This window comes from Carlito syrichta, unplaced genomic scaffold (assembly GCF_000164805.1).
Source record: "Carlito syrichta isolate Samal-C Ts95f unplaced genomic scaffold, Tarsius_syrichta-2.0.1 Scaffold307339, whole genome shotgun sequence".
NCBI lineage: Eukaryota > Metazoa > Chordata > Mammalia > Primates > Tarsiidae > Carlito > Carlito syrichta.
The window spans coordinates 449,991-469,013 of NW_007251435.1; the positions used below are offsets into that span (position 1 = coordinate 449,991).

A 19,023-nucleotide genomic window follows, 5' to 3' on the forward strand; every position below is an offset into this window, starting at 1 on the left:
AAGGCTGAGGCGGAAGGATTGCCGGAGCCCAGCAGGTCGAGGCTGCGGTGGCCAGGAGCATGCCACTGCCCTCCAGTCTGGGTGACAGAGTGAAACTCCAATTCAAAAAAAAGAAAAAGTCTGTACAAGTCTGGCACACAATACTGGGAGCCGATACCACGAATATTGATAGCAATGAACTGGGTGACGTCTATTGGGTGCTCTCCCGTCCTGGCCTTGGCCCCTGAGGCTAAAGGGTGTTACACAGAAATGTTTGGTCTTATGGTGTGATTTCATACTCTTGAACCCCAGTGATGTGAGGGTGTGAGGGTGGGCTGGGGCTTGTGTCCCTGGCCCTGCGGAGTGGGTATCCCTGTGGGTGGAGGGGAGGCTGCTGGAGGTCCCTGCCCCAGGCCTCTTCCTAGTTTCCGGGGCTATGTGGGTGCCAGTGAGAGTCATCCTGGGAGGGGGGGTGAGGGGGACTTCAGAGTGGGCAACTGTGCTGTCCCGAGGATACTCAGGCCTGGGAGGAGGTCATGACTTCAGCTACTCAATAATAGAGAAGGCAGGCCGGACTTGATGGCTCAGCCTGTAATCCCAGCACTTTGGGAGGTCTAGGCGAGTGGACTGCCTGAGCCCACAGGTTTGAGACCAGCCCAGGCAACTTGACGAGACCTTGTCTTTATAATAAATCAAAAATTAGCAGGGCTTGGTAGTGTGCGCCTATAGTTTCGGCTACTTGGAAGGCTGAAGTGGAAGGCTTACCGGAGCCCAGCATGTCAACGCAGGGGTGGCCGTGAGTGTGCTGCTGCGCTCCAGCCTAGGCGATGGAGTGAGACTCCAACTCAAAAAACAAAAAACCAAAAATAATAGAGAAGGTGTCTCGGAGGGAGGCTTTTGCAGGAGGGTCCATGCAGGAGAAGACACAGAGGGATCAGAGACGTACTGGGTGTAGCCCCTCAGGCCCACAAAGGCAACGGCAGTGCAGCTGGAGCCCACCAGAGAAGGAGCGAGGGGAGAGGTGGCCACGTGGAGGCCCGGGGCTGATGTGCAGGGAGGTGCTAGGCCCTCACTCTCTGGGCAGTGAGAGCCACCAGAGACAGATTTTTGGCAACCTGGGAGAGGCTCCATCTGATCCTGGGCTTTTTGGAAAAATGAAATTTAGTTTTCTAGTTTCTCTTCTAGGCTATGGTCTCAAGTCCTTCCAACTCAATATTCTGTGGACTTTCTTGGCATGGGACTCTTGAGGTGGAGAAACTAAGGCTGGAAGGGGAAGGCAGGTGCCCTGATTGCCCAGTGAGCTGCTCACAGGGGTAGGCTAGGACCTTGGGGTCCTGCCTCCCCGGGCTCTGTCCCCCCTGACTCCCCACACCCCCCACCTTCCCCCAAGACCAGATAGAGGGTCCTGGGTACCCTTGATCCCAGCCCCAAGAGCTGCTTTGGCATCTCCGAGCCCTGCACCAGCTCTCTAGAACGCCCAGGGGCCTCCTTGCTGGGCCACAAGAGATCTGCTTTCAGGCCTCACTCCCATGTCTTCCTCTCTCTCCTTTGTCCAGTGGGTGGGGAAGAAGGCCAGCCTCAAAGGGCCTTTGTAAGGCCTTGGGTGTGGGCAGGAGGGGTGGACACTTGAGCTCTCTGCCCTCCTCTCACTCCACCCCCCTGCTGCCCCCATCCTGACCCTTGCCTGCCCTCTGGCCATCACCCAGACATTTCAGGTCTGCAGCTCTGCAAAGAGGCTGGTGAGGCCTTGCTGGGGCAGCTGGGCTTGGTGAGGTGAGAGGAGGAACCACCAGGCCAGCTGGCTCAGCGATCCCTGCCATGTGACCTGGTGGAGCCCCCCCCACCCTCTCCGAGCCCCTTTCCTGCCACACCTTTTCTCCTCATTCCCTTCCTCACTGGCATGTGCATGGCGCCTTGCCCTTCCTAGACATGCAGAACTGCCCCGGCTTGGCTGTGGCACGGGGCGGTGATGGCGGGATCAATCCTCAGTCAGGAGCTTCTAAAACTGATGTCTGTTCAGAGGACCTCACCTGTCCCCCTGCATCCCACCAAAGGACTCTCAGTGGAGGTCCAGGTGTGGGAGACCTCCGTCTGGAGGTCCAGGCATGGGCTGAGCAGTGGCAGGTGAGGCCGTGTGGGCTAGGCTGCTGTGGCTGGTCCCCGTCGCTGCGTGGACTTGCCAAACCATGCCAGTGCCTGCTGGCTGGTGGCAGGCCCTTGGGGCAGTGGCCCCCTCCCAACCGGCGGGATGCTGGGTCTGTGGAACAGGAAGTCAAGCCAGCTTGGCCCAGCAGTGGGCAGGCCCAGCCCAGTCGGGTGATCATTAACCCCCAGCGCCTGACCCTGGCCGGCAGATGGGACTTTGGCTTGCAGGGCTCATGTTGCTATGGAGTCCCACTCCCGGTCCCGTAACCCGACTGTTTACAAACAGAGCAGAGAGCTGAGTATCTCTACCACCCAGGGAAGCCCTCTCCCCCCACCCCTCCTGCTCCTTCTCTGAGCTGGTCCTCACGCAGCCGCTGTCTTGGAAGACCTCTTCAGCCAGCCTTCCTGTCTCCTTGCCTCCTTCCTTGAACAAGTCACTCCTCCTCTTTGGGCCTCAGTTTCCTCATCTGTGATTGGGGAGAATGATTCTTTCTGGCCCTGGTTCCTAGAGGTTGAAAGGACTCGAAGTATCTGTGGTGCCAGACCCGTGGAGGCAGGTGACACTCGTTCCTCTCTCTCGCCAGCTCTTTGCCCATGCCATGTTAGGGACCCTGAGCCTCCCTGCCAGGGATGTTCCATCTCCTGTTGACACTGCAGATGGGACTAGGGCTTGTCCTCTTCAGTCCCCACCCCGGCACCTGCCTTGGGCCCACACCCCCTCCCCTCGCCGGCTCATTTTATTGTTCCCAGTACAGCAACCATCCGCTGGCCTCCCCTGGGCCTGGCCGGGAAGATACGAGGAGAATGAGGAGAATGGGGACTGTCTCAAGGCCCGAGAGCCCAGGAGGCATCAAGGGCTACGGACAGGAGCTGCCTTCTCCTGGCTCGGGCCCAGGGCCGCGGTAGGGGCCTCCTGACATCCCCGTGGGAGATCCCCCCATCCTGCCTCTCCCACACCTAGACATCGGCCTAGAGGTCCTTTGGTGGACTGCAGAGAGGACAGATGGGGTCCTAGAACAGATGTCAGTTTTGGAAACCCCAGGATTCACCTGAGGCAGCCGGATGGACCCAACCCCACCTGCTGGGGTTCATGCTCTTTGACCCGTTTCCTGGAGAAGGCGCTTCTACTCAGCACATGCCATGAAACAGGCAACTTGAAGTGAGACCTGGCAGCTAGGGGCACACCTGTCCGCCCTGCCCAGGAATGACCCCCTTCCGGGCATGTGCTGAGTTCAGCAAGTCCGGAAAGGCTTCTGGAGGAGGTGTCCTTGAAGGGTGGGGACTGCTTGGAAGGAGGTGGGGTAGGGCTGGGGAGGGCGGAGGGCGGTGGGTCTGCTGCAGAGGAGGCTGGCCGGCCACAGGCTGTAAATCCCTTTCCCGTCCCAGGCTGGAGTCCCTTTGCCTTCCTGGGCTTCAGTTTCCTCAGTTGTCCCATCGATTCTGCCTGTGGTCTTAGATTTCGGGAGGGAGGCGGCTGGGGTGAAGATGAATGAACAAAGCTGGGAGGAGGGCAGGGAGTGGAAGGAGCCGCTGCAGGTGCAGCCCAGCTGAGCCGCTCCAGTCTGTGGTCTTGCTGCATTCCTGTGTGTGCACCGGGACTAGAACCTGAATTTCCTGTTGTACCACAGTAGGAGAAGGGAGGTGGGTTGGGCCGTGGCCCCCAGCGGTGGAGCTGGTCAGCAGGCTGGGAGGGTTTGGGAGGGGCTGGGAGGGAGAAGTGAGTGCAGGCGCAGAAGGCTGTGCCCTGGAAACATACCCTAGAAGCCGCCCCTAGCCCTCAGAGGGGGCCTCCATCCAGTCCCATCCTGCGTGCCACGTTGTCTTCCCTTTCTCTCCTGTCTGCAGCCTGCATGTGGGCGGAGTTGGGCCTGGCCCTGCCCAGGAGCTGCAAGCTTGTGGGGGACACCCAAAGGCAAACCCAGGATGGACAGGGATGGAAGGGAGCACAGGTGGCCAGGTGCCCAGAAGAAGATCGTGTCAGAGGCAGCACCTACCTCAAGGCTGTGACTGGACCCCGTCTTAGGACATTTGGAGTTCCCATTCCTCTCCTGAGCCTCCGTGCCTACTCTCCAAGCCTGGTCTGCTTCCAGGCAGCCTCTTCTGATTTCTCTCAGACTCCTGCTGTCACAGCTCTGCTCACACGGAGGGTCACAATTTGGTTCCTTCTCAAGGGCCCGGCTTGTGGGCGGGAACTACCCTGACTCACTCTGTGGCCTATGTCCCACCCATGGCCCAGGAAAAGTGGAGGGACAAATTTTGGTCTTGAGAAGCCTGACCCCATGGCTTCCCCAACCTCCTGGCTTCATGGTGAGACCCCCTTCGGGCAGGTGCAGGGAGACAGGTGAAGGAAGGATGTCTTTGTCACCCATAAATCCTAGCCCACCTGGAGGTCACCTCTTCCTGTGTGGCCCTGGCAAGTGACTTAACTTCTCTGTGCCTGGGTTTCCTTATCTGTAAAAAGGGGATGCTGAAGCTATCTTGCAGCGTTGTTTGGCACAGTGCCGCACACAGCAGGCGCCTAGTCACTGTGAGCTGTTTCTGTGGTTGTCCCTTTTAGAGGTGCCCCAGTGTGGCCTCTGGGCTCTAGGACCCAGCAACCAACCTCAGGCGGTTTCTCCAGGTTACAGCTGGAGACCCCGAGCCTCTCCTGGCAGTGGGAGCACACCAGGCCGCCTCCTGCTCTGTCCTCCTGCCCAGGCTGCATGATTGCCCCAGGTCCCTGCTCTGCCACAGCCCGTTAGGGCAGTGGGATCCCGACTCCAAGCCCGGTCTCCCTCTCGAGGATCGGAGAAGTGTCGGGGCCGGGTGGCTGAATCTGCCCCGCAGGGCTGCCCTGGCTGTGCTGCTCAGTGGGGAGGGCAGCCCTGGTCGGGAGCCCTGCAGACCTGGGTCGAGTCCCGTTGGCCACGTACTTGCCCTGTGACCTTGGCCGTCACCGCCTCCTCCCGGGCTCGACCTCCTGTCTGTGAATGGGGCAGTGGTGTCTGTCACAGGGCACTGGCTGGGAGGATCTGAAGTGTAAGGACACTGTGGAGTCACCTCCCGCCGCAGACCCTGGTGGTGCCAGGCAGTGGCTGTCTCCCCCCTTCCCAGCGCATCCTGCCCACCCTCAGGCCTCGGAAAGGCAGGTGCTAAGTCATAGCTCCCTTGGCTCAGAGGCTGGGTGTGGGTCAGGGCTGGGAGCTGAGATAGGAGGCCAGGAAGGGCGAGGAGCCTCTTCCTGCCTGTGCTTCCTGAGAGGGTGCCCCAGGACAAGAGAGCCTCACTGGGTTCTCCAGACCTACAGCTTGGCCCTGGCTGGTCCTGCAGTGCCCACTGGAAGACAGGGCCGGGTCTCAGGAGCCGCTCATGCCCTGGGGAGTCTAAAACTCGCGTTCTCCTGGGCAAAGGGGCAGCCGGAGTCCCAGACACCTCGGTGGGAACCGAGAGCCCGTTGCCCTCTTTTCCCTTGCCAAGTGCTCTGCCTCCTCGGTCTGTGGAGTCCACACAGCCCAGCAGGGATAACAGTTCATCTTTGCGCAGGTGAGGAAGCCAAAGCTACACAGGTGTCAATGGGGAGCGGGAATTCGAATTCGTCTTCCTGCCTCTGCCACCCCCTGCTGGCCACTGGCAGCAGTACGTCAGAAGCTGCGCTGTGATAGACCGAGCTCGGGAGCGCCTGGGGGCGGGGAGGCAGGCAGAGGGGCTGCGGCCGCCCTGCCCGTGTTGTGTGGCCGGAGCTTGGCATTCAGCCTCCCTGGGCCTCAGTTTCCTTGTCTGTAAAAGGGGCACATTTCCTACCTCTCAGGGCCATGGTGAGGATTGCTGGGGTGCCTGGTACATGGGAGGCATGACTCCTGTTGGTCTCCTCCTGCCCTCCAAATACCACACCCCTCACCTGGGGAGCAGTCACTCCTTTCAGTTCCGCAGAGTGAAGATGCTGACGGAAACTGGGAAACTTGGCGAGACCTCGTCTCTACAATAAATCAAAAAATTAGCTAGATGTGGTGGCGTGCGCCTGTAGTTCCAGCTACTTGGAGGGCTAAGGCGGAAGGATCGCCTGAACCCAGCAGGTGGACACTGGGGTGGCGGTGAGCACGCCACTGCACTCCAGCCTGGTTGACAGAGTGAGACTCCAACTCACAAAAAAAAAAAAGATGGGGATGGGAGAGGAGGAGGGGTTTGGGGTGGGCCTGCTGGACCCAGGTGGCACGTGGATGCCCCAAACTGAGACCTGGACTGGGCAGGGAGAAGGGAAGCTCCTCATGCCCAGCCCCGCCCCACTGGCCATTGGACCCACACTGCATGCAAACAGGGTGCTCGGAAGTTCTATGGTGTGTGCTTGACTCTGCTTCCTGGACCGGCACTAGGTTCCATGCTGGGCACTTTCTGCCGCCCCTGCAGAGATCTCAACAGCCCCCACGCAGGCCTGGGGGTGGAATGCTAACCACTGTGGGAGCACTGGGTGAACTCACCCTTCCGGGCTGCATCTGTCAGTGCTGGGGCCACCCCTGCAGGCTAGGCATAGCTCCCCCAGCACCCAACGTTTTAGCAGCCTTCACTCTCCTTGGCACTTACATACATGGATTCCTCAAAAAGTAGAAATTACCCTTCCCCCTTTATAGATGAAAAAGCTGAGTCTCCACGGCATGTCAGCTTGCAGAGTGAGGAGCTAGAATTCAGTCTGAAGCCAAAGCTCCTGTTTCTCCCTCTTCTAACACTGCCTGCTCCTCAGGCAGGGTCAGGTGCAGAGGGCACTGGGCTGGGAGCCCATCTGGGCTAGCTGTCTCCTAGCGGGCAGAGCAAGGGGCTTCTAGAAATAGGTCAAGCTGGGCCTGAGAGCTGCATCAGTTTCCTGCCTGGCAACTGCCTGACCTGGGAGCCAGGCTGTGTCTCTCTTGGGCCAGGTCTGCCAGTCCCCATGGAAAATCAAACAGGAACTTCTGCCCCACTCTGGCATTTGCATGCTTTGTGCCTTTGACAAGTTGCTACCCCTCTCTGAGCCTCCAGACCTCATCTATAAGCTGGAGTGACAACCCAAGCTCCTCGGGCACGAGGAGCCATGAGGGAAGGGCCATGCTGGACTGGTCCATCAGCGCCCCACTCTGCCCTTCCTTGTGCTTGTCATGTGAGATTTTAGCATTTGTCTCATCCCTGCATCCGCACCCACTTCGTCAGGCTGGCTGGATGGGCAATGCCGACTGTTGGAGCTGGAGAATTAAGGGAACAGAGCCCTCGCTGGTCAGGGAGGAGCTCAGAGGGCGGGAGGACGGTGGTGCCTGGGATCTGGCACTCTGCCATCCTCCCATATCGGCAACCCTTGGGCCGAGGAGCACTCTCTGGCAGGGAAGGGGAGAGGGACTTCCAGGCAGGACCTGGGAGAGAAGCCGGGCCATAGGGGTGTGAGGGAAGGCAGGTGGGTCTCCGTGATGATAATGGGGTCTCCCTCTGCCGTGGGAGCACCCGTGTGCACCTTGGCCCCTCACGCCCTCCCCTCGCCTTCTCTGCAGGACATCTGCGAGGACCCCCGCCTCTTCGTGGATGGCATCAGCTCCCACGACTTGCACCAGGGCCAGGTGGGCAATTGCTGGTTTGTGGCGGCCTGCTCGTCCCTGGCCTCCCGGGAGTCGCTGTGGCAAAAGGTGAGGCCTGGGGGAGGGCGGGGGCACTGAGGATGTGGATGTGGCCTGACAGTGTGGCCTAAGTGTGGCATGTGACACTTTCTGGAAGCCTGTGCCAGGGCTGGGTGGGGGGCCATACCAGGTCCCCCTTACTGGCTGAGTGTCAGAATTGCCTTCCTTCACCTGCCAGCTGGGAGCCCCAGAGCAGGTGCTGGGAATCTGTTTAGTTCCCAAGGCGATTCTGACATGTCCCTTCCCCACTGTTGGGGACACACAGTATCCCCAGAGCCGTTCGGCAGCCTAATACACATTGGTGAAATGTGGAAGCTGCCTGCAGCACATCAGCGTGGAGATGCCACTTACAGCTCAGGAGACCCCTGCCAGTAGGCTGCTGTGTGACTTGGGCCACTCGCTGTCCTTCTCTGGGCCTCACTTTTCCCAGTGGCTCAGGGGATGGTCCAGACAACCTCCAGTTCTATGACACCCGCTTCCAAGCTGCTGGGGTTCAGGACCAGGGCCACAGGGCTTGAGTCAAGAAGAATGGGTTCTGGTCCTGCCAGTTTTTTCCTCCTATGGGAGTGCTGAGTAGCCTGACCCTGAAATCTTGTGCTCAGAGCCCCCCTGCTGGGGACGCGGGAGGTGGGAGGTAGACCCTGGCTGCCTGAAGATTAGCGGCAGGAATTGCAGGACAGGACACAGGCTTCCCTCCTGGCAGACACGAGTCACTGCCCCTTTCTCATACCTCCCCTCCTGCTCTTCCTGGAAGGGGTTGGCCGCGGGGCTGAAAAGCACAGGGCTTCTGAGTCCTCCAGGCTCGGTGGGAGTCCCGGACTCACCATTTGGTTGCTTTGTAACTGGCTGCGAGTGACTCAAAATCGGGGCGGTCAGAGGAGCAGGCGTGGGGAGTGGGAGGGAGGAGCCAGTTGCTGGACTTGACATGCCCTGCGCAGTGTGGTGCCTGGCAAGTGGCTGTGCCCACCGAGTCACGGTAACTCATATTCTAGAACGCATGGGTGTGCCCGTGTGGGCGGGGCCCAGGAGCAGAGCCCTGTATCCTCGTCCTCTGGGGCGGCCAATGGCCACCAGAGGGAGCTGTGTCCTCGGCCGAGGCTGAGACTGTCTCCTGAGCTGGGGTGCAACCTCTCAAAGCCACCCCCAGGTGGGCATTCCTAGGGCTTGGCCTCTGGCCCTGCAGACTTAGGGGCAGCTGCATGCTATAGGACTCTTGGGGACCCTGAAGATGTAGGTATCTGTGGGGCGTCTGAGCTGAGTGGGCTTCAGAGAGCCACACGTGAGATTCTTTCACTCACTGGCCTCAAGGTGCAGAGAGGGTTGGCGCCCAGAGCTGTTCTCTGCGTGTAGGGCTGGTCTCCACTCTCCAGCTTCCAGGCCCCCACCCCCTTCTCTGAGCCCAGGACAAGGGCCCCTTGCCCCAGAGCCCCATCCCAGCTAGCCCAGGGCTCAGTCTAGGGCTGGAGGGGGTATGTGGGAATACTGCAGGACTGGCCCTCCACCTCCCACCCTGCCCTATAATTGCCTGTTTATCTGTCTGCCCCCTCGAGGTGAGCCCCATGAGCAGAGCCGGCCCAGCTTAATCTTCCCGCTGAACTGGGCAGGGAACTGGGCTCCTCCCCAAAGTGTTAGGCCCAGCTCTTGACCAGCAGCTCCACCATCAGCCTTGCTGCCCCAGACCTCCCAGGGCCTTTCGTGGGGCCGGGCCTGACTCTGCTGGGTCCCTTCTTGGTCATTTTTAGGTGAGTCCTGTCCCAAGCCAGGTGGTTCCCTGGTGCAGCTCCCCCTCTAGTCAGTGGCAGAAGGCACCCACGACTACAGGCTGGCAGCCTGTCATTGATGCAGTGTGACCTTAGCAGGCCTGTGTTATCTCTGGGCCAAGGCTGTTGGGGCACCTGGCCTGGCTGATGTTGGAGGCTGCCAGGGCCAGGAGGCTGGCCTCCAGGAACATGGATCTTTGGGGAAAACGGTGGGTCTGGGCCCTCTTGTCTAATTGCACTCTGCCTCCTGTGCTGCTGTGATGACAGCCCCTGGGTCCTGAAAGGAGATGTGGGCCCCGGGGAGCTCATTACTGCGCTTTCTCTTCCCTCCTGTCCCTGTTGGCCGGGCCCTGTTTGTTGTCCTCCCTCACTCTCTGGGCCTGTTGCCCTGCATGGGCCTCTCTCCTCCACCCTGTTTTCTCCAAGGAAGGGCAGTGGGGGGTCGGGCTGCGCAACCTGAGCTAGCACCCCTGCCCCCCAAGCCTCACACACCCCGGGAATGCTGAGCCTCAGATGCGTCACAGCCACAGCACAGATGCCCCCTCTTCCAGGAAGCCACTTTACCCCTAGTCCTAAGGTGGGGCCAAAGTACATAGGATTTGAAGCCAGCCAGAGCTGGGTTTGATTCTGGCAGGGTCACTTGCTAGTTGAGTGACCTTGGGCAGATCATGTTCCTGTACACGGATCTTTCCAGGCCTGAGGGTTGTGGGAGGATGGCTGGAGCCCTGGAGGCCCTCCCTTGGTTGGGTTCAGCGCCTCTGGCCTCATTGCTAGTCTCCCGCCCCTGCCCTGTTTCTCTGTTCTGCCAGATACCCCTTGTCAGCAAGGCCTCCCCCACCTATGGGATCCCTGATGGGAGCATGATGGTCTCTCTGACTTGACTGAGTGTTTCCTGAGGGGAGGGCAGGGCGGGGCAGTGGACTTCAGGTGACCAGGTTTTTGAACCTGAAAGTGGGATGTGACGGTTGAGTTGAACATTTGTCATCAGGCCCGCCTGGCCTAAGCCAAGGTCTGGAGTGGGCAGGGGACTGGGAGGGGCACGCAGGACCAGGGCAGGCTATCTTTTACTTTTGTTTAAAAATGTCTCTCCTGGCCTGGGCAACATCGCGAGATCCTGTCTCTACAAAAATTAAAAAATTAGCCAGGTGCTACTTTGGAGGCTGAGGTGGGAGGATGGATGGCTTGAGCCGGAGTTTGAGGCTGCAGTGAGTCATGGTTGCAACACTGCACTCAGCTTGGGTGACAGAGTGAGACCCTGTCTCTAAAAAAAGAAGTCTCCCACTCTACCCTTGTTACCTAGCAGTTTACTCACCACACATTAAGTGAGCGCCAAAGCACAAAGAAGTACAAAGTCACTTAAGGTTTTCTGTATTTCCTTCTAGTCTTTTTTCCAATGGGGGCTGAAGAGGTTTTGTTTGCTTGTTAGGTGCATTTTTGCAATCACATATTCGAGTTTGGAGCTGCCTTTCTGTGTTCATTCTCATGTCCAGCCTTGGGCACGTCCTAAGGCCTCTGAGGGCTGGGCAAAGGTCTGTGGATATCAGTGGGGCTGAACCCTGCCTGCAGCCTCCTGCCTCTTCTCTGCACCCTCGACCACAAGCCTCAGCACACCCATGTTCCTGCTCCCTCCTTTTTTCCTCCCTTTCCTCCACTGACCTTCTGTCCACCCCCTCCCCGCCTTCTGTGAGGGTCAGTGAGGCCCGAGCCCTGGCCACAACCGCCCTCCACCTTCAGTCTCCTGCAGGGCGGGGCCCCGCTGCCCTGGTGAGACTAGGCCCTCTCCAGGGATCCCCCAGATCCTCATCTGTAGAAGGTGAGCCTCCCTTTCCCCCTTAAGATCTAGAAATAGAGGATCTTCTTCCCCCATTGCTGCTTCCTGGCTGCGGTGTCCCCTGACAAGCACTTGGGTCCTACACTGGGCCTCCATCCTCAGCCCACTTTACTTCTGTCCCCTGCCAACCGGTTGCTCTGGCCGGTCCCTCCGGCACAATGGGCTTGGCTCCTCCAAGTTCCCTGCCTGTTCTGCCCCAAGAACTGCTGTATCCCAGGGATTACTGTGTCCATGTGACTCTGCCCCCTCTGTTACCCTGGTCTTAGTCTCATCTCTGTCAGCTTTGACCTTCAGCCACCCCAGTCCCTTGTTGCCATGGCCAGAGCCTGGGCCTAGAACGCCTCCCCCTGGAGGCCTTTAGTCAAAGGCTCCATTGCTCTGACCTCACCTTCCAGGTGTCTTGCACATGCCCCAATCCTGAAACACACCTGTCCGCAAGTTTCAGTTTGGCCCCAGCCAGTGACCACGTACTGTCTCCCCATCTGCACATTCTCCTCTTGTTGGTCTGGGCCTTGGGCCCTATGGTCCATCACATTCACTGTTCTCTTGTCATTCATTCATTCATTCATTCATTCAGCAAGCATGTGCAAGAGCTTCCTGTATGGCAGGCTCTGTTCTGGAGGCTGCTTTAGAGGGATGGGCAACGTACTGTTCCCAGGGCCTGTGCATCGCAGGGAAAAATTAAGCAAACCTATAAATAACAAGCAGAATTTAGGCTGGGAAGAGTAGAACCCACTCCTCTTTAGGAGGGAAGAGAAACCCCTCAGTAGCGCCCTAGCCACGTTTTTCTCTCTCCTCCACCCCTCCAGCTGCAAAGTAAGAGGTTCTGTGAGGGTTGGGCGGCTTAACATCTAGCTGTATGGTTCCCTGGAATACTCTGGGGTATTTGGCCCCCAGAGCTGACCCCAGGGCTTGAGGAGTTGCTTTAACAGGACCAGGTGCTACATTTCCCTTAGGGCCCCCTGCTGTTCACATAGCCCCAGATTTACTCAGCCTCCACATAGCAATTGCCTGTGCTTGGTATCCACAAGGTCTGTCAGACTGTTTTCGGTTGTTACACCTTGGCCTGTGTGTGGGCAGGTTGTGGCAGCAGTCTCTCTCCCTCATCCCCACCCCAACTGCACTCGCACATTCCAGTTCCTCCATTTGTCCACAGAGCTGAGCTCCTAGTTCCGCCTTGGACACTGGGGATATAGATGTTTGCCAGATTCTTTCTCTGCCTCGAGTCTCCTGGGGGAAACTGAGGATCAATATGGGTGGCATAAGTGGGGGGATTTAGGTAGAAGTGAAACCTGGTCCTGTGGCTGCCGTACAGGGTTGAGGCAGGGCCAGCTGGCCGGAATCATCTGGGTCAGCGATTCTCAAGGCACAGATAGTCCCTGACAGCACAGGTGTCACCAGAGAGGCCGTTGGAAATGGAAATGCTTGGGCTTATTAGAGACCAGTAAAATCAAGAACTCTGGGGTGGGGACCAGCCGTCTGTTTTCAGTCCTGCAGGTGATCCTGACCTTCACTAAAGTCTGAGAGCCACGGGTCTAGCTGAGAGATGGTGGTGTCTGGGCCAAGGACCTGGCCTGGGAACAAAGGGGACAATTCCTGGGGTGTTGGGGAAGAAGAATCCACAGGCCTTGGTGATTGGGTGTGGAGGCGTGAGGGGGAGGAGGGAGCCAGCTCAGCTCCCAGGCTTGGCTTGGGTAACTTCAGAACTCAAGTCAGGCGAGCAGTCTCTGATCCTTGCTCCCCCGACCCCTCCTGGGGGGGCTTCCGGCTTCTCCTTATGTACCTCTAGTGAGCACGTGCTCCCCACCGCCCTCCCCATCACTGCACTTAGGAAGTGCTCCCTTTTTCACAAACAAGCCCAGCCTGTCCCTGGTAGCCAGGGCGGTTGCCACAGCGATTGACATCAGCGATCTGGTCCCCGAGGAGCCTGTCACCCTTCCGCCTGCCTGCACGCCTGCATTGCGCTTCTGCAAGGAGTGGTGAGGAGGCAGCTGGGGCTCCCTCTCCTCAGGCACAACCCGTTTTGAGGACTGGGTGGGGCTGGGAAGGGCCAGTGGCAAAGAGGGGAGGGTGCGGGGCGGGTGTGGCAGAGGTAGGCGGGGCGCCCCTCTGCTAGCCTCTTGTCCCAACGCCCGAGGCCCCAGTCCACTTGGCTCCTTGAGGTGGGCGGGAGCAGCGGCAGCACTTGGGCCATGGCGGGGGATGGGCCACAGCAGCCACAGCTGGACATGCCGCTGGTCCTGGACGAGGACCTGACTAAGCAGATGCGGCTGCGCATGGAGAGCCTGAGGCAGCGTGGGGAGAAGCGCCAGGACGGCGAGAAGCTGCTGCGGCCGACGGAGTCCGTGTACCGCCTCGACTTCGTCCGGCAGCAGGGGCTGCAGTTCGAGCGCTGGAACGTCGTGCTGGACAAGCCGGGCAAAGTCACCATCACGGGCACCTCGCAGAACTGGACGCCCGACCTCACCAACCTCATGACGCGTCAGCTGCTGGACCCCGCGGCCATCTTCTGGCGCAAAGAGGACTCGGACGCCATGGACTGGAACGAGGCCGATGCCCTGGAGTTCGGGGAGCGCCTGTCGGACCTGGCCAAGATCCGCAAGGTCATGTACTTCCTCATCACCTTCGGCGAGGGCGTGGAGCCCGCCAACCTCAAGGCCTCCGTGGTTTTCAACCAGCTCTGATGGTGGCACCACTGCCAGCCCCCTGCCCTCTGCCAGGCCCGCGCCTCCTTCCCGCACATGTTTTTGGGGATATTCTTCTAGCTGCTCAGTCTATACTCTGCTTGGCCAGAGGTCCCCTGGGTCCCATGTCCTTCCTCCTTGCTTTTCCCTGGTGCCGGCGCTCCGGCTCACAGGAGGAGGATTCCAAGGCTCTGTAGACTAGAACTGCCAGCTGTAGATGAGAGAGGCCTGGTCAGCCAGCGTGGACAGATGTGGAGGCTTTGGATATGGGTCTTTTCTGTCTCCTTGTGGGGGAGAGAGACTGAGAGACCAAGAGAGAGGCACAAAAAGAGAAAAGGAGAGCAATCCAAAGATCCAGCGACACGGCTTCTTCCAGAGGCAGGGAGATGAAACTGCAGCCTCCTCAGGGAATCCAGCAAAGCAGACACTTGCTGCCCTGGCCACAGCACCCTTTGCCGAAGCCCACATCTGAAGGGGATCGCCCAGCCTGAGGACCGGGAAGGTGTGGCTCCTGGCACCAGCCTGGTGTGGTCCCATGATGCCCCGTGGCCCTCAGGACATGGGGCAGGGTGGCTTCAGGGGGAACTCTAGAAAGTCACATGGCATCTGTCTATACATACATGTGTATGTTGAGACAGGGTGTGCTGTATTCGTACAGGTATATTCTAGAGGTCTGTCTCTGCCCTGGGAACGAGTCTGATTTTAGATGATCTGGTGGATAATTGCTGCTGGCTTAAGGGTGGTTCTTAGCAGAGGCTTGATCCCGATGACCATGGGGTTGGGGGAGCTTCCTGAGCTAGAGGCTCTGAGATTCATAGAGGGGTCCCGGCCCTGGAGCTGGAGACGGTAGATTCTCTGGGGCCTCAGGTGTTTCCTGCTGGGAAGTCAGGCGTCTTTGAGCTCACAGGCCAGAGAAGGCTAGTTGACTTGGCATCTGTTGGCATTTCTTGGGTTTCTTAGTGGAGCTGGGGGTGGCAGAGGGAGGGCCTGGTGGGCACTCATGATGGCTGGTGGTCAGAAGTGGGCTGGAGGTGGCGGTGGTATGATCGCAGAACATTAGCTTCTGAGGTCATTGGGTGCAACCTAGCACCAAACAGACGGAGAAACTGAGGCACAATCATAAGCAGATTCAATTCTGGCCCCAAGCCTCATTTCCCTCCCCACTGCACAGGCCCAAAGAGCCCCCCGCCCCTGCCTTGTGGTGGGGGTGCTGACCTGGGCCTGGCATCAGCTGAGGACAGCTCAGCCAGTGTCCCCACAACCCTGTCTCAAGGCCAGCTCTGTGTTTTGTCCCTGGCCAGTCAGGAAAGGGCCCATGACATTTCCCATTATGAATCAGGGTCGCTTCACGGATTCAGGGCCCTGGAACAGATGCACTGAGGGTCAGAGGGCCAGAGCCGTCCCCAGTGGGCTGGGGACAGTAGGGTGAGCCCACCTCAGAGGCATGCAGGCAAGAGAGGTGTGTTGATGCTGAGATCTGTGGGTGGGAGTTTAGCTCCGGACTGAACTCTGCTCCTTTTTTAACTCACAGTTCCGAGGCCTGTTCCAGGTTGTGCTTGAGAAGTCCTGGGCATTACCCGCCTTCTCTTCGTTGGCCCCTCGGGGAAGACCAGATCTGTGGGCAGTGGTCCTGTCCTTCTGCCTCTTTGCTTGACCTATCCCTGCCGCTGTGGGAACCCTCCTAGTCCAGACTGCCTGTCCCTACCCCCACCCCACCCCATCTGCCTGTGCTGTGCCCGCTGCAGGTCCCCAATAAAGCTGTGTGCCTGTCCTCAGTGGTGTGCATTCTCTTGCTGCTAGCCCCTTCCTCTCGGGAGCCCTCATGACCAGAGCACCCCTTCCCAGGGCCTATCCCCACCAGCCTTCAGGGAGGATGGGAATAATCAGGTGACTGGTCAAGGTCAGGATTGGTTTTAACCGGGTCTCCTCACGTCCAGCCAGCAAACCCCACTCCTGACTGTTTCTCCAGCGGCCCCACCTGAGCTGCCTCCATGTGGGCTGTGGAGAGAGCCATGCCGAGGCAGGCACCCTCTGGGCTTCCGCTCCCGCCTCCCTCCCTTGCAGGGAGGCTGGGCAGTGGCCACACGGAAGAGGGGTATAGTGAGGGGTGCAGTGAGGACAGGCTTTTGCCTGGATTGTCTGGCCTCTGTCACCCACTTGCTGTGTGTCCTCAGGTAGCCCCTGACCCTCTCCCAGCATCAGACTTTCTAGAGGGAACAGCCTGATTCTGTGAAGCCCCTTCCAGCCCCACCCTTCTGGGATTATGAAACCCGTGACCAGATTAGACTGATGTTGGCACCGACGGAGCCACCAGGCCACGCCACCTTAGTGCCCCACTTGATCCTTCTTCACAGCTCTGTCCTCTTGTCATTGCTCTCAGATTCACTCCATTTTGAACAGAGACGCCGAGGCCCCGAGGAGGAGGCCTCCTGCCTGGGTCACAGAGGGCAAGAAGGGGCTGGACATGGGCTGTGGGCGGACCGGGCTCTGGGCCTGTGGACCTTTGACCCCAAGATACTGGCCGCTGGGACAGGCCAGGGAGATGTCCCCACTCTACCTGAGGCCCTGGACTAGGCGGCCTCCTTCTGGGACCCAGGCCTAGCCCTGCTTCAAAGGCCGCACTTGCAGTTTTTTGGGTTTTTTTGAGCCCTGCTTCAAATGCTCTTCCCACCGGGTCTCAGCCCATCTGTCCTCCACCCTGGGCCCTCCTCCTCTCTGAGCAGCTGCTGCCACCTCCTCTCCTTCCCCCCTACATCCCCCTCCCGGCATCCACAGAACCCTTCCCTGGTGCTGCACCCTCCCGCTCTCTCAGGAGTCTCCTGTCATCACTCCTGGAGATGCCTTGGGGGTGGGGGTCAAGATGGAGGACCCAGCCTCCTGCCCCCTAGGATAGTAGAGTCTTGGCCCTGTCCCCAGCAAGCAGGGGATGGGAGTTGATCCATTTTCTATGGAAAGCAGAGAAACCACAGGTGAAGACCCCTGCCTCCCCAACCCCACCATTTCCTGAGCTCTGCCTCCTACTGTGCAGGCAGGCTGTGTGAGGGCCCCCGCCGCCCCAGCAGTGTGACCCCATGCAACCTCTGAGCCTGTTCCTCATCTTCATTGGGGCTAGTGATGGTGCCTTCCTCGTAGGGCTGTTGTGAAGATGGAATAGGTTCATGTTAGTGACACCGTCAAGCCTCTCCAAGCTGGCACACGGGCACCCTCTCCGGATTTGCTCATCGTCACTGTCCCAGTCACTGCAGAAGCAGGGTCTCACTTTTCACAATTATTCTGGAGGGGTTGGTTAGGAGAACCTGTTTACTGAGGAGGAAGGCAAGGTTCAGAGAGGTGAAGTGAGTTGTCCGAGGTGGCACAGCAGACCAATGTTCATGGAAGCAGGTGTTGTGAGGCACAGGGATGGGCAGGGGTCAGGCCCTGGCTCTGGGGTCCAAGAGAGCAGTCATGGGGAGCCCATTCTCCTTCCTCCACCACCATCACCAGGCTCAGACTGGCCCAGCTAAGGGGACTGTTAGCTCTTATATATCGCTGGGGAGCCTGAGGCCCAGGAGAAGGCAGCCTGCCCCAGGCTGGGGGTCCCTGCCCAGATCTCAGCTGGACTGTGAATGAGACTCACCTGGCCCCTGTGCGGTGCATTAGCCGCCCTGGTCTCTGGTGAGCCATCGGGGCTCTCTGCTCTCCCAAGGGACGGAAAGTGTCCATGGCCTTCCTGGGTTCTCCCAGTCACGGCATCCGAAACGGGAAATTTGAGACTCTTGGAGTCAGAAGGTGAGAACTAAGGAATCTCAGGTCCTCAGAACCAGGGATCCACTCATTTTGAGGACAAAAGGCCTTGTGGTTTGCGTCACCCAGACAGGAAGTCTCACTGCAGCTCTTATCCCACAGCCCCACCAGTGTGATTCAGAAATGTCCTCAGCTGGGGTCCCAGGCAGAACTCTGAAAAGCCCCCTCCCTGCACCCACGTCTGCACACGCTTCCCTCCCCACACACACGCTCTCACTCTCTGGTCCTGAGCAGTGCCACCCTCCCTGGGCTCCTGACTCCCGTCCTGTCCTGTCTGTCGCATGACTGGGCAGAGTCCCAGCTCCTGGCAGGATTGGAGCCCAGCCGCTCGGGACTGGGTGGCGGGTGGGGGAGATCTCCAGGGAAAACCCGGGAGCTGGAGGTGCCAGGGGCGCTGTGATGTACCCATCGGTGGGGCCCCGAAGTGGGTGGCTGCCTAGGGATTACATCCCATGGGTATGAGGAAGGCTCAAAGCCCACACAGTCCTGGCCTCACTGCCAGGTCTGACCACACAGGTGCCTCTCTGTCCCTAGAGGGGGTATTGAGGATTTCCTTTCTCCTCTCGGGGAGAGGGGGACCAGGTCATCTCAGCTCCTTCCCAGCCCTGGGGTTTTCAGACTTGTGTGAATACACACATGTGGTCGCCAACATGGATGACCCCTTGTGTGTGCACTGCCCTCTACAGTTTATGAACGACCTCCAAGGCCGTCTCCTTCAGTTCTTCTAACAGTCCTGGAGGTAGGGTGGGTGGATGAGCAGACTGAGGCTCAGAGAGGTGGCCCAGTTGAAACTTAAGTCACTGCCACGCACCACGGTTGCTAAGTGGTATTATGTGGAGTGTACAGGTCACCAGCCGGTCAGGGCCGCACTGTGACCAGCGCTGGGGATTTTCCTCCCAGAAAGACTCTAGCCAGCTTTGGGGCAGGGCCAGGCCCTGTGCTGGGTGCTGGCGATCTGGAGATGAGTCAGACTTGGCCCCTGCCCCAAGGAGCTCCTCCCAGCAGGCAGGGACAGAGAGGAGACCAGGGAGGCCAGGAGGAGGGGCTGCCCAGCTGGGCTCTCGCCAGCCCCTGAGGTTCAGAGGAGCTGCATGTGCGTGGGTGAGGTGATTTGAAGCGTCACAGGTGTTTAGCGAACATGGCAGGTTTCCATGGGCCCAAAGGAGGGAGTGTTGTGGGATGAGGTTGAGAGGGTCACCTGCCGGCCAGGCTTCTTTTTTTTTTTTTTG

At 59.1% G+C, this 19,023-nt stretch overlaps 2 protein-coding genes across 2 annotated transcripts in view; both read left to right on the forward strand.

Moving 5' to 3' along the window:
* The window catches only part of CAPN5 (calpain 5), a 54,897-nt gene that overhangs the window by 17,826 nt on the left and 18,048 nt on the right, over positions 1-19,023 (forward strand). Inside the window, exon 3 of the mRNA XM_008064449.2 lies at positions 7,614-7,745. Within this exon, the coding sequence (XP_008062640.1) occupies positions 7,614-7,745 (132 nt within the window). The remainder of the gene's footprint in view (positions 1-7,613; positions 7,746-19,023) is intronic.
* Positions 13,520-14,011, forward strand: OMP (olfactory marker protein). Its single transcript, XM_008064448.1, has one exon. It carries the CDS (start codon positions 13,520-13,522, stop codon positions 14,009-14,011), a length of 492 nt encoding a protein of 163 aa, XP_008062639.1.

Bases quoted from the DNA above. Each gene is read 5' to 3' on its own strand.
- OMP (XM_008064448.1), top strand. From the start codon at position 13,520: ATGGCGGGGGATGGGCCACAGCAGCCACAGCTGGACATGCCGCTGGTC.